At 41.6% G+C, this 13,125-nt stretch overlaps 2 protein-coding genes across 9 annotated transcripts in view; one reads left to right on the top strand and one right to left on the bottom strand.

The window, feature by feature from the left end:
• The window catches only part of CPLANE1 (ciliogenesis and planar polarity effector complex subunit 1), a 143,631-nt gene that overhangs the window by 29,033 nt on the left and 101,473 nt on the right, over window positions 1-13,125 (top strand). For all 8 annotated transcript variants that reach the window (XM_055367734.2, XM_063700826.1, XM_055367732.2 and 5 more), the window contains one exon: window positions 7,012-7,185. In XM_055367734.2, coding sequence (XP_055223709.2) covers window positions 7,012-7,185 — 174 coding nt within the window. The remainder of the gene's footprint in view (window positions 1-7,011; window positions 7,186-13,125) is intronic.
• LOC129528093 (centriole and centriolar satellite protein OFD1-like) lies at window positions 8,071-12,767 on the bottom strand. The gene has a single exon (XM_055367736.2). The coding sequence runs from the start codon at window positions 11,386-11,388 to the stop codon at window positions 8,365-8,367; it is 3,024 nt and encodes a 1,007-aa protein (XP_055223711.2). The 5' UTR covers window positions 11,389-12,767; the 3' UTR covers window positions 8,071-8,364.

The raw sequence follows: 13,125 nt of genomic DNA, 5'->3' as shown, positions 1-13,125 counted from the left end.
GAGGCCGAGGGGCGGATCACGAGGTCAGGAGATGAGACAATCCTGGCTAACATGGTGAAACCCCTTCTCTACTAAAAATACAAAAAAAATCAGCCAGGCTTGGTGGCGGGCGCCTGTAGGCCCAGCTCTGAGGCAGGAGAATGGCGTGAACCTGGGAGGCGGAGCTTGCAGTGAGCCAAGGTAGCGCCACTGCACTCCAGCCTGGGCGACAGAGCCAGACTCCGTCTCAAATAAAACAAAAAAAAATCTGTTTAAGAGATTGCAGAGTATCTGGATTGACTTTTTCAAAGAGGTATATTTAAATTAGGCAATAACCAGAGGGAAAGATGTATATGAATGAACATGTAATATATTTATAATGCTTATAGGGTGGTAGACTGCTAGATGTTTACTGTATATATCAATGTGTCTGAAAGGCCCAATGTATTTGAAATTTCTAAATAGGGTTGATAACAATTTCATTCTTGATTGTTTCAGCCACTGTTTATAAATGTCTTATTTTGTGAGTTTTTTTTTTTTTTTTGAGATATGGTCTTATTCTGTTGCCAAGGCTGGAGTGTGGTTGAGTGATCTTAGCTTATCTGACCTCTGCCGCCTGGGCTCAAGCCATCCTTCCACCTCAGCCTCGTGAGTAGCTGGGACTACAGGTGTGTGCCACCATGCCCAGCTAATTTTGGTCTTTTTTGTAGAGATGGGATCTCACCATGCTGCCCAGGCTGATCTTGACTTCCTGGGCTCAAGCAATCCACCCACCTTGGCCTCCCAAAGTGTTGGGATTGTAGGTGTGAGCCACTGTGCTTGGCTTACTTTCTGATTTTTATCTTTTTAAATTTTTATGTTCATTAAAGAAGTAATACATGTTCATATTAGGCAATTTTGAAAATACGGAAAAGTAGAAAGGAAACAAAATCACTTACAAGTTTAGTTTTTTTTGTCCAGGGCCTTTTGACACATGTATATGTATATATTACCGGAGCTGGATAGTCTTATAAATTTAATATTATAATGAATATTTTCCAGTGCCAATAAACTTAAAAAAATCTATTGAATCTTTTTCCCATTATTGTACATTTTGTTGCCATGTATTTACTATTTTAAATAATGCTGCAGTGTACCTAAATATTTGTGAGCATTACTAATAATTTCTTTAAGATAAATTCCGAGAAATGAGTCTGCTGGGAAATGAGGTAGCTGGAACCACAAGCATGTGCCTCACGCCTGGCTAATTTTTTTTTTTCTTTTTTTTTGAGATGGAGTCTTGCTCTGTCACCCAGGCTGGAGTGTAGTGGCGTGGTCTTGGCTTACTGCAACCTCTGCCTCCTGGGTTCAAGCGATTCTCCTGCCTCAGCCTCCTGAGTAGCTGGGATTACAGGCATGCGCCACCACGCCTGGCTGACTTTTGTATTTTTAGTAGAGATGGGGTTTCACCATGTTGGTCAGGCTGGTCTCAAACTCCTGACCTCATGATCCACACACCTTGGCCTCTCAAAGTGCTGGGATTACAGGCGTGAGCCACCGTGCCCAGCCATGCCTGGCTAATTTTTAAAAATTATTTTATTATTTGTAGAGATGAGTCTTGGTATGTTGCCCAGGCTGATCTCGAACTCCTGGGTTCAAGTGATCTTCACACCTCAGCCTCTCAAAATGCTGGGGTTTTGGGTGTGAGCCACTGTACCCAGGGTGAAAGACTTCTGTGTATGACTTTTTAAATGACAGGATAGTCTTTATTTATTTGTTTATTTTTGCAATATTGTCCTTACATGACTTAACTTTCATGATAAGTTGAACCTGTAGTAATTCATTTGTTTTAATTTTTTTTTTTTTTTTGAGATGGAGTTTCGCTCTTGTGGCACAGGCTAGAGTGCAATGGCACTATCTCAGCTCACTGCAACCTTCGCCTCCCAGTTTCAAGCAGTCTTCCTGCCTCAGCCTCCCGAGTAGCTGGGATTACAGGCGCCTGCCACCATGCCTAGCTGATTTTTGTATTTTTAGTAGAGACGGGGTTTCACCACATTGGCCAGGCTGTTTTTGAACTCCCGACCTCAGGTGATCCACTCACCTCAGCCTCTCAAAGTGCTGGGATTACAAGCGTGAGCCACCGCGCCCAGCTCATTTGTCTTAATTTTTAATGATGATTGCTTAAAATATATTAAGCATATACTTACTGGGTTGGGGACCCCAAAATTACCCCCTAGATTTGATGGTTCACTAGGAAAACTCAGAAGATTTAACATATAGTTGTACTCATAGCTATGATTTATTACAGTGAAAGAAAACAGCAAAATCAGCAAAGGGAAAAGGTGCATGGTATGAAGTTTGGAGAAAACCAGGAATAAGCTTCTATGAATCCTCTCCCAGTAGAGTCACACAGGATGTCCCTAGTTTCCTCAGTGACAAGTTGTGACAACACGTGAGATATAGTCTACCAGGGAAGTTCATTAGAACCTCAGTGCTCAGGGTTTTTAATTGGGGGGCTGGTCACATAAACCCCTTCTGCCTTAGTACAAACCAAAATTCTACACTCTCAGAGGGAAAACAGATGTTCAGCATAAACCACATTGTTTATACAGTTTAGGTTCAGTGAGCTCTTCTTATCAGTTAGGGTGGTGGAAATCCTCCCAAAATCCAAGTTCCCAGATACCAGCCAAGGACCACCTTACAAGCAAGCATTTCAAGCAGTCATGCATGCTATGGTAGTTCCTTTCTTCACACCTACCTTATTAAATAATTGTGTGTAGTTAATTTTTATTAAATAGGTTTTCTATTATTTTTATTTTTATTTTTTTTGAGACGGAGTCTCGTTCTTGTCGCCAGGCTGGAATGCAGAGGCACGATCTCGGCTCATTGCAACCTCTGCCTCCCGGGTTCAAGCAATTCTCCTGCCTCAGCCTCCTGAGTAGCTGGGATTACAGGCTCCTGCCACCACACCTGGCTAATTTTTTTTCTATTTTTAGTAGAGACAGGGTTTCACCATGTTGGCCAGGCTGGTATCGAACTCCTGACCTCAGGTGATCCTTCCCCCTCGGCCTCCCAAAGTGCTAGGATTACAGGCATGAGCCACTTCACCCAGCTGGGTTTCTGTTATTAACATTATCACTGCACCCTATACAGAATTACACTTTATTTTTATTTATTTATTTATTTATTTGAGATGGTGTCTCGCTCTGTCACCCAGGCTGGAGTGCAATGGCGCAGTCTCGGCTCACTGCAACTTCGGCCTCCTGGGTTAAAGTGATTCTCCTGCCTCAGCCTCACTAGTAGCTGGGATTACAAGCGTGCATGCACCACCATGCCCAGCTAATTTTTTGTATTTTTAGTAGAGACGGAGTTTCACCATGTTGGCCAGGCTGGTCTGTAACTCCTGACCTCAGGTGATCCACCTGCCTTGGCCTCCCAAAGTGCTGGGATTACAGGCATGAGCCACTGCACCCGGTCGAGATTTACACTTTCAAAATTTTTTTAACTTCTAAATTGATACAGCTTTGTTCTGTGACAATAACTTTTATCATCAGGTCACTCCCTATTTAAGAGGCTGATTCCTGAGTTTTGCATAAGGTTTGAATGATTAAGATTACTGAAAATCTTACCTTTGTATAATTCCTCCATAAGTTTTACCCAGGAGAAAAAAATTTTTACCCATGTATCTCTAACTCGAATGTGAAGAAATAGTATTTCGGGTTTTCCCCCCGAAATATTACAGTGACTAAATGAAGACTACTGCTTGAAGGCTAATAAAATTTTCTCAATTCCTTTTGTTTAGAAAAAGAAACCAGGTAACATTAATTAACATTATTTTCTTTATTAACAATATTCCTTTGAGGGCCTACTATATGAGAGGAGAAGTGCTAGGTGCTGGGACATACAGTGAACAAGATAGAACTCCATACACATATAAAATGTAATTTCCCATGAATATGTGTCAGATCACTTTTGGAAAAGAAAGATACCTTCCTATTGTTGGAGCCATACACTTCATACCAACTAATGTTATCCTAGTATTTATCTATACAGTATTTAGTAGTTTTAAACTAATTTATTTTCAAATTTGTGAATGCCAGCTTATATTATTATTGAGATGCTCAAGTGGGAATGACGCATGTCCTCTAATCCTGCTAGTGCACATTGGAGTTATGCCAGAAATTTTGATGTGATTCTTCTGTCCACCTGCTATCTAGCCATCTCCCTTCACCCCACACATTTGTGTGCGTGTGTTTGAGATGGGGCCTCACTCTGTCACCTAGGCTGGAGTGCAGTGGCGTGATCACAGCTCACTGCAGCTTCAACCTCCCAGGCTCAAGTGATCCTCCTGCCTCAGCCTCCTGAGTAGCTGGGACTATAGGCACATGCCACCACACCTGGCTAATTTTTGTATTTTTTTGCAGTGATGGGGTTTCTCCATGTTGCCCAGGCTGGTATCAAACTCCTGGACGGACTCAAGTGATCCTCCAACCTGGGCCTCCCAAAGTGTGGGGATTACAGGCATGAGCCTCTGTGCCTGGCCCACCCCACACGTTCTTTTTGCTACTGCCTGCCCCCAAAATCTTATACTAGTGAGCTACTATTACTAATGGGAGTATATTAAGATTCTCAGATCTAATGGTACAGACAAAAGCATTAAGAATCTTGGGTGGTCATGGTGGCTCACACCTGTAATCCCAGCATTTTGGGAGGCTGAGGCAGACCGATTACTTGAGCTCAGGAGTTCAAGACCAGCCTGTCCAACATGGCGAAACCCCATCTTGACCAAAAGAAAACAAAAAAAATTAGCCGGTCAAGGTGGCGTGTGCCTATAGTCCCAGCTACTCAGGAGACTGAGGCGGGAAGATGGCCTAAACCTTGGAGGCAGAGGTTGCAGTGAGCTGAGAATGTGCCACTGCACTCTAGCTTGGGTGACAGAGCAGGATTCTTTCTCAAAAAAAAAAGGAAAAAAATCTATTTCAGTGCTTTTTAGATTATTTTTGTAGTAAGCCCTGCCCTGTTTATCTTAAAAAAAAAAAAAAAAAAAAAAGGAAAGAGAAGGAAAAACGGGAAATAAATAATGAAATTCTAAGCTTGCAAGGCTGTCATGCCTGGGTCATTTTGTATAGATACCTCCATTTAAAAAATAAAACTTAAAGTTGTGAACAGTTCTTAGGTGTATGTGCACATAATTACTAACTACAGTTGACCATTGAACATCACAGGGGTTAGGAGCACCAACACCCCCATGCTGTCAAAAATTCGTGTATAACTTGACTCCCGAAAAACTTAACCATTAATAGCCTACTGTTGACTAGAAGCCTTACTGGTAACATAAATAGTTCATTAACATATATTTTATATGTTGTATATATTATATACTGTATTCTTAGAATAAAGTAAGCCAGAGAAAGGAAAGTTGTATTAAGAAAATCCTAAGAGGCCAGGTACAGTGGCTCATGCCTGTAATCCCAGCACTTTGGGAGGCCGAGGCGGGCAGATCACCTGAGGTCAAGAGTTTGAGACCAGCCTGACCAACATGGAGAAAACTGGTCTCTACTAAAAATACAAAATTAGCCGGGCGTGGTGGCACATGCCTATAATCCCAGCTACTCAGGAGGCCGAGGCAGGAGAATCACTTGAACCCAGAAGGCAAGGTTTGTGGTGAGCCGACATCGCACCATTGCACTCCAGCCTGGGCAATAAAAGCGAAACTCTGTCTCAAAAAGAGAAAAAAAAATCATAAGGGAAAATACATTTCCACTATTGTACTGTATTTATTGATACCACAAGTTTATGTTATCTATTTCCAAGATTGATTGTCTGAAATGGTGGACAACCATAGCTGCAGACCTCAATCCATGGTATGTCTCAAGTAATTCAACTTTTATTTGTAATGTCATGAATTTTTTCTGCTTATTCAGAACACTTCCAGGATCTCTGGTGGCACTTCCTGTAGGTCTTATGGTGTTATTCAAGGTTTATGGTACTGCACTAAACGTGATGAGAACTACACAAGAATTGTGAGGTTGCTTTTTATTGCCATGTGCACTTCACTAGAGAGATGAACTGCTCATGCAGAGATGATTAGCATCAGACAGTATTTTAAGCAAATACTTGCAACACTTGAACTCCTCAAAATAGTAACAGGAAGTAGCTACAAAATTAATACAGTAGTACAGTAGGAACTACAATGAATTTTATGCAGTTATTTAATACTTTATGTGTGTTTACATTTCTCTTGACTGTGAACAGTGCCATATATGGCCTGTAAGTGTTTGTGTACATTTTGATAATTTTTTTTTTGAGTCGGGGTCTATCTAGCTCTGTTGCCCAGGCTGGAGTGCACTGGCACAATCTCAGCTTACTGCAGCCTCCGCCTCCTAGACTCAAGTGACCCTCCTACCTCAGCACCCTGAATAGCTGGGACTATAGGTGCGCACCACCATGCCCAGCTAATGTTTCTTTTTATTGTATTTTTCTGTAGAGGTGGGATTTCACCATGTTGCCCAGGCTGGTCTCAAACTCCTGAGCTCAAGAGATCAGCCCACCTTGGCCTTCCAAAGTGCTGGGATTATAGGTGTAAGCCACTGTACCCAGCCAATTTTGATAAATTTTAACTTTTTATAGTTTATATGTATTTTATGGTACTAAATGATAAAATAATTATTTACATATATTTTTTATATTCATGACATACCTTTTTCTTTTTTTATTGATATTTCTAGGTTATGTGGTATGCCTACAAATTTTTTCAAATTGTCACAAATCTCCAAAACATTTTTTAGTATATTTATGGAAAAAAAAATCTGTATATATAAGTGGATTTATGCAGTTCAAACCCGTGAAGTTCAAGGGTCAATTGTAATTGTTTTTGGTTTTATTGTCTTTAAGAAGTATGGTACCTATTATAATTCAGCTTGTATTGGCCATGGGTGCTTATCTCAGAAAAAAACGTATTACAATTTTCTTTTTGTATAATGTTGGGAACTTAAATATTACTACTTTTGGTAGTTGATCACAATCTTCTTAGGTCATTGCTGTATTCCTTAGGTGCTGCGAAGTCTCATTTTGAGTGTGGAATGGTGGGCGGTGTTCATCCTGAGGCAGCAGTGAGAGTCGTCCAGTCCATGGCTCGTTTCATGGCTGCCTATTTCACCAATCAGCAGCTTTGCATTTTGCCCCCTCATCATGTGAATGTTCTTCCCCCACTTCATATTAAAACAGGTAATGTAGTAAACAAATCCTTTTTAAACTTTTTTTGCATTGCACATAATATAATATTTAAAACATATTATACAGAGGCCATTACTCTATGATACTGTTCTAGCATAGTATCTGAAACATAGGAGGTGATTTATGACTATGAATGAATAGAATCTGAGAAAAGTAATGGCTTAGATTCGTTTTTATTGAACATGGCTTTTTAAAATCACAAAATTGGGACAAGTTGATCTTTATAATAAAGTTTTTAGTTTTAAATTTTGATTTATTAATTATTTCTTTTTAGAGATGGAATTTTGCTATATTGCTCAGACTGGTTTTGAACTCCTGGCCTCAAACAATCTTTTCTTTTTTTTTTGAGACTGAGTTTCGCTCTTGTTGCCCAGGGTGGAGTGCAATGGTGTGATCTTGGCTAAACTGCAACCTCCACCTCCTGGGTTCAAGCAATTTTCCTGCCTCAACCTCCCAAGTAGCTGGGATTATCGGCATATGCCACCACACCTGGCTAATTTTTTGTATTTAGTAGAGACGGGGCTTCACCACGTTAGGCTGGTCTCGAACTCCTGACCCCAGGTGATCCATCTGCCTTGGCCTCCCTGCTGGGATTATAGGCGTGCGCCACGTGCCCGGCCAAATGATCTTAACCACCTCAGCCTCCCAAGTCGCAGGGACTATAGGTGTGCCCAGCTGAAGTTTCAGTTTTTAAAGTGAAAGAGCTGCCACCTTCATTTATGTCAAAATGTAGAGATTTAATAAATATTGAGCCTGCTAATTCAGTATTTAATTTTATTTGGATGATTTACTTTTATTATTTTATTTGGACCATTTACTTTTTAAATTTAATACTTTCATTAGTATGGTCAAAATGCATCTAATCCTGTGCTAGGTAACTGCCCTGCTCTCAGTATAAACAGGTACACAAATTTCTATGATATTCATTCATTCTAATTTTTATTAAGTGCCTACTATTTGCCACACAGTATTCTTAGTGCTGCAGATATACTAGCTTGCACCACATGAAATTGATAATATGAAAACATTTGTAGTTTTTCTTTCTTTCTTTTGTTTGGATTACACATTTTTATTCAGAGTTCTATCTGTTGATAGAGAAACATTTACAAAGGAGTAAATGTTATGTAATTTCTCATGGTATGTAAGTTAGAAGCTGGGCAGCAAACATGGTTACCAAGAGTCATCTGGTTCTTCATGAGAAAAGCCTGTTAAACTTTCGACTTTGTCACTACATTGCAGTGTGTCCACTAGGGAGCCTTCCTGGACCATCTTTTTTGAGCTCTTATCTGCCGACTCCTGGTCTTGCTCCTGCTGGATGATTTTCGTGTATTTCTCTAAAGGATTTTCACTGTGAGCAGATTTGTCTTTCATTTCTTGATTACTCATTTCTAATTCATTTTCCGTTTCAATCTTCAGTGATTCTTCAGTCATCCTCCTTTCCTGATACAGTTTTTCTAGTTCTCTTCTTTCCCTTTCTAAAATTTCTTGTCGGTTACTCTGCCTTCTTTCTTCTCTCTGCTTTCGTTCTTTCACTTGCTGTTCCCATATTTTTTCTTCTTCCTTTTGTTCTTCAATTTGTTTCTGATCTACACTTGGGTGCTGATACGAGAGGGGCACAGCAGCTACAGCTGCGCCCATATGAAGCATATCCCCGGCAGGAGAGGGCCCATCCATTTCAAACTGCCTTGGCACATTCCGTGCATATTCAAAAGATGATTCAAATTCCTCGTTATCCTTAAAAGCTAGCTTGTCCGCATCTGAAAATTCACTTTTGTCTTGAAGTTCATTTTGTCTCCAATAAAGACCCGCTTTCTGCTGCGGAGGGCTGGAGAAGGGAGGGATGGAGAGGTTGTGCCTAGACTCAGCAGGTGATGGCGGGGGCATTCTGTCAGGACAAGGACTGGGGGAAGCAATGTGTGATCTGCCCAGACCTTCCAGATATATTTCACTTTCAAGGCTTCTTTTTGCTTTTGGAAGGGGTGTGGAGGAGAGGCGTCTGGAGGAAGTGCCCCCGCGTAGCCTTGAGGCTGCACTGCCTGTCAGGGCTTCCAAGATGTCATTCCTTTCTTCTTTAAGTGTGCCCACTTGAGGCTGCTCAGAGACAACTCTGTCCTCTGCAAAAATACGTCTTTCCGGGGAACTGGAAGTAATGTTTTTGAAGGCTTCCAGCAAGTGCAGAGATGGTGGGCTCTTTGCTGGTAGTGGGCCTTTGGCAGAGTTTTTAATGTCTCTCCGATGGTAACTTCTGAAAGCCTTTTCCAAGCGTTCGGCCTCTTGCTGAAGCTCTTTGACCCTTGCATTAGTATTGGCGACAAACTCAAGGTCAGAATCAGGGGAACTACCCTCCATCCCTGCATTTGGATAATTTGTGATCCTTGATGCAACCATACCTGCTAGAACTTTTTCCTGTTTAAAAGGATTGTTCAAGAAATCCCCACTTATCTCACCATTGTGAAGCACCATGTTGCCATTTATTAATCCATTGGCAGAATGATGGATCACAGACTGCTTTGGATTGCAGTACACTTCATTCTCTAGGGCTGTCTGAGTTTGCTTCAGTTGCGATTTTAAATCGGCAACCTGAATAGTTAACCTCTTTATGGAAACTTTGTAACCTAGTATCTGGGCCTTCAACTGTGTAGTATGCTCAATTTCATCTTGCAGTTGTTTGTGCAGAGCTTGTTTGCGGCTTTCGAACTCCTCATGCTCAACCACTGTAGCCTTTTCTGCTTTCCGTAGTTCTTTCTGAAAGACCGCAAGTTCAGGAGCCGGCTGAGCTAGGTGGTTTAGGAGACGCAAGTTTTCATTTCTACTCTCTTCCAGTTGTTGTTTAAGTAATTTATTTTGTGCCAGAAGCTCCAGTCTCTCTTCTTTTAGTAGTGAATAGTCACTCATCACTTTAACCTTTTCATTCAGCATATGGTTTTGTTTTGTTATTGCCAAAGTCTGGGCTTTGACAGACTCTAACTCAAGCTCAAGTTCTTTCATGCGATTTATAGATTGATTGAGTTCCTCCTTTTTTGAATTAAAAGCTATGAGCTCCTCTTGCAAATGAACAGCTTTTTCTTTATTCTTCCTTTCATCTTCAATCAGTCGATTAGTTCTAATGATGTAGTTGTCCTTTAGTTCAAGTTGATACTTTAGAAGTTCATTCTTGAGTTTTTGGTCATAGGTCTTCTCAAAACTCTTTATATTCTGCTCCCGTCTCCTAAGTGCCTCAGTCATGCTTTTATGTTTTTCTTCCTGGAGCTTCTGGTTCAGTTCAAAAGCTTCAACTCTTTGCTTCAGCTCTGCTTCTCTTCCTCTTAACAAATCCATATCTTTTAGTAAAAGTTGCCTTTGAGCATAAATCTCTTTTGTTTCAATCTCTTGGTGCTTTTGAATTCTCTCAAGGGTGCTCTTTTCCCGAATAACGAGGGCTTCAGATTTTGCTTGACAAGCTTTCTCAAAATCATTCTGGAACACGGCTAATTCCTTCTCATACTTTTTTTTTGCTTCCATTTTAATTTTTCCTATTTCGGTATCTTTAAAAAACTTCAACTTTTGACACATTTCTTCCCGAAGTTGCTCTTCTATTTCTCTCTTATATTCATTTAGCTTTATTTCTAAAGACTCGAACTTGATACGCTGAGGGTAAGCATCTGCAAACTGATCATCAATAAGCTGAAGCTTCTCAGCCAGAGAATCTCTGCTAAATGTCGAACTTGTCTGAGTTTCCATATTACAGCTCTCTTTAGCTTGATGATATTCTGCCAATTCTTTTAAAAAATGCATAAGAAAACCTTTTTGGTTTTCTTTATCAGCTCCTGAAACCAGTGATTTGTACAGACTGGAAGTAGGGTTGATTTTAATGAGTTGTAATAGATCCTGCATAGTAAATATCTTTTCTTTTGCCAAACCACTTTCTGGAAAGAAAACAGAAAGTGAATATTCATAGCCACATCTTTGTAAGTGATCTGCCACTAAAGAGTTAGAGGCACTTATTAAGAGGGAGCTCCCTTGCACTGAAATGGACTGAGGTTGCAGTTCTCCACTCAATACAGGGTGCATTAACTCATGAATTAGCTGGTTTCGAAGTTGTATCTTGAGTGTGTCCAGTATACCCCGATCCTTAAATGTCTGGTATAGCTTTTTGCGCAGTTCATTTTGACTCAACACATCAGCCACGGGGAGCATGTTGGACTGAGCCATCATCAGCCGTCAGCTTCCTCCGGAGCCCGCCTCGCTCGCCCCGCCGTGGCCCGAGTTTAGTGCCCAGCTGGGGCTGTAGGGCCAAGACGAGGGGGAATCCCTGCCCTCCAGAGCCCTGCCTCTGTCCTGAGGGGTCGGGAGGAACAAGGGTGCTGAACGCTCTCTGCCTTGCACTCCCAACTAGGTTTTCTAACAAACACGCTAGCTTCCTTTCTTCGCGGTTCTGAGGAATGAGTGGGGACCGTGACCCAGTCACGAATCAAAGGCGGCTGGAGGGCGGGGACCCGGAGACTAGGGACAGAAGGCGGCAAGGCAGGACCGCCTCACATCCCATCCTTCGTCTCCCGAGACCGGCTCAGTACAGCCTTCCCGGTCTGGAGAGCTACGGCGCATGCGCATGTTTTCTTTCTTTCTTTTTTTTTTTTTTTCATCTGTGAAACAGATTTATCCTAACTGCCATGAACAAAGTGATAAAGTACTTGTTCTTTTACGGGGTTTACGTCTAATATGTTGAGACAAATTTAAATATATAAACAAGATATATCAAATGGTTATAACTGTTATGGAGAGAATTAAAATAGAGCAATACAGCGTGACTGAGTGGCAATTTGAGATTGGAATTTCAGGAGTAGCTCTCTGAGGAGGTGAAAGTTAAGCTGAACTCTTTTTTTTTTTTTGGGTGGGGGGGACAGAGTCTCGCTCTATCGCCCAGGCTGGAGTGCAGTGGCGCAGTCTCGGCTCACTGCAAGCTCCGCCTCCTGGGCTCACGCCATTCTCCTGCCTCAGCCTCCTGAGTAGCTGGGACTACAGGCGCCCACCACCTCGCTGGGCTAAGTTTTTGTATTTTTAGTGGAGACGGGGTTTCACCGTGTTAGCCAGGATGGTCTCGATCTCCTGACCTCCTGATCCGCCCACCTCGGCCTCCCAAAGTGCTGGGATTACAGGCGTGAGCCACCGCTCCCGGCCTCTAAGCCGAACTCTTAATAACAAAAAAGAGTTGGATACATCAAGGCACAGGGCATTCTAACCTGAGTTTGTGTAAAAGCCCCAGGGCAAGAACAAGCTTGATGTGTTTGAGAAACGGAAAGATCTGTGTGGCTGTAAACTAGAGGAGGAGGGCTGGGCATGTTGGCCTATGCCTGTAATCCCAGAACTTTGGGAAGCAAGGCCGATTGCTTGAGTCCAGGAGTTTAAGATCAGCCTGGGCAACGTTATGAAACCATGTCTCTACAAAAAATACAAAAATTAGCCCGCCATGGTGACATGTACCTGAGATTCCCAGTCACTTGGGAGGCTGAGGCAGGAGGATTGCTTGAGCCCAGATGGCAGAGGTTGCAGTGAGATCACGCGATTACACTCCAGCTTGGATGACAGAGCAAGACCGTCTCAAACAAAACAAAACAAAACAAAAACAACAACAACAAAAAAAACCAAAGCAAACAAAAAAAAAAACTAGAGAAGGAAGTGGAGAGTGATATGAGTTGCATTCAGTAAAGGGGCCAGATGATGTAAGCCATGTTAAGAAATCTGAATTTTAAGTATCATGGGAAGCTGTTGGAGGGCTTTAAGCAAGAGTAGACATGAACAGATACATATGTATGTACAAGGCACACCTAAGTTAGAGTAGTACAAGTTAAAATATTATTAGAAATTTAATAAAGATGGCAACAAGTGGTCAGCAAATATAATCAGTCATAGAACCATGGATTTTGAACTATGTGTTCAAACTCCTATGTTCTG

Source organism: Gorilla gorilla, chromosome 19 (assembly GCF_029281585.2).
Source record: "Gorilla gorilla gorilla isolate KB3781 chromosome 19, NHGRI_mGorGor1-v2.1_pri, whole genome shotgun sequence".
Classification (NCBI taxonomy): domain Eukaryota; kingdom Metazoa; phylum Chordata; class Mammalia; order Primates; family Hominidae; genus Gorilla; species Gorilla gorilla.
Note: the sequence above shows the minus strand (reverse complement) of the source record. Positions and strands in the feature narration are given on the sequence as shown.

Bases quoted from the DNA above. Each gene is read 5' to 3' on its own strand.
- LOC129528093 (XM_055367736.2), bottom strand. From the start codon at position 11,388: ATGATGGCTCAGTCCAACATGCTCCCCGTGGCTGATGTGTTGAGTCAA.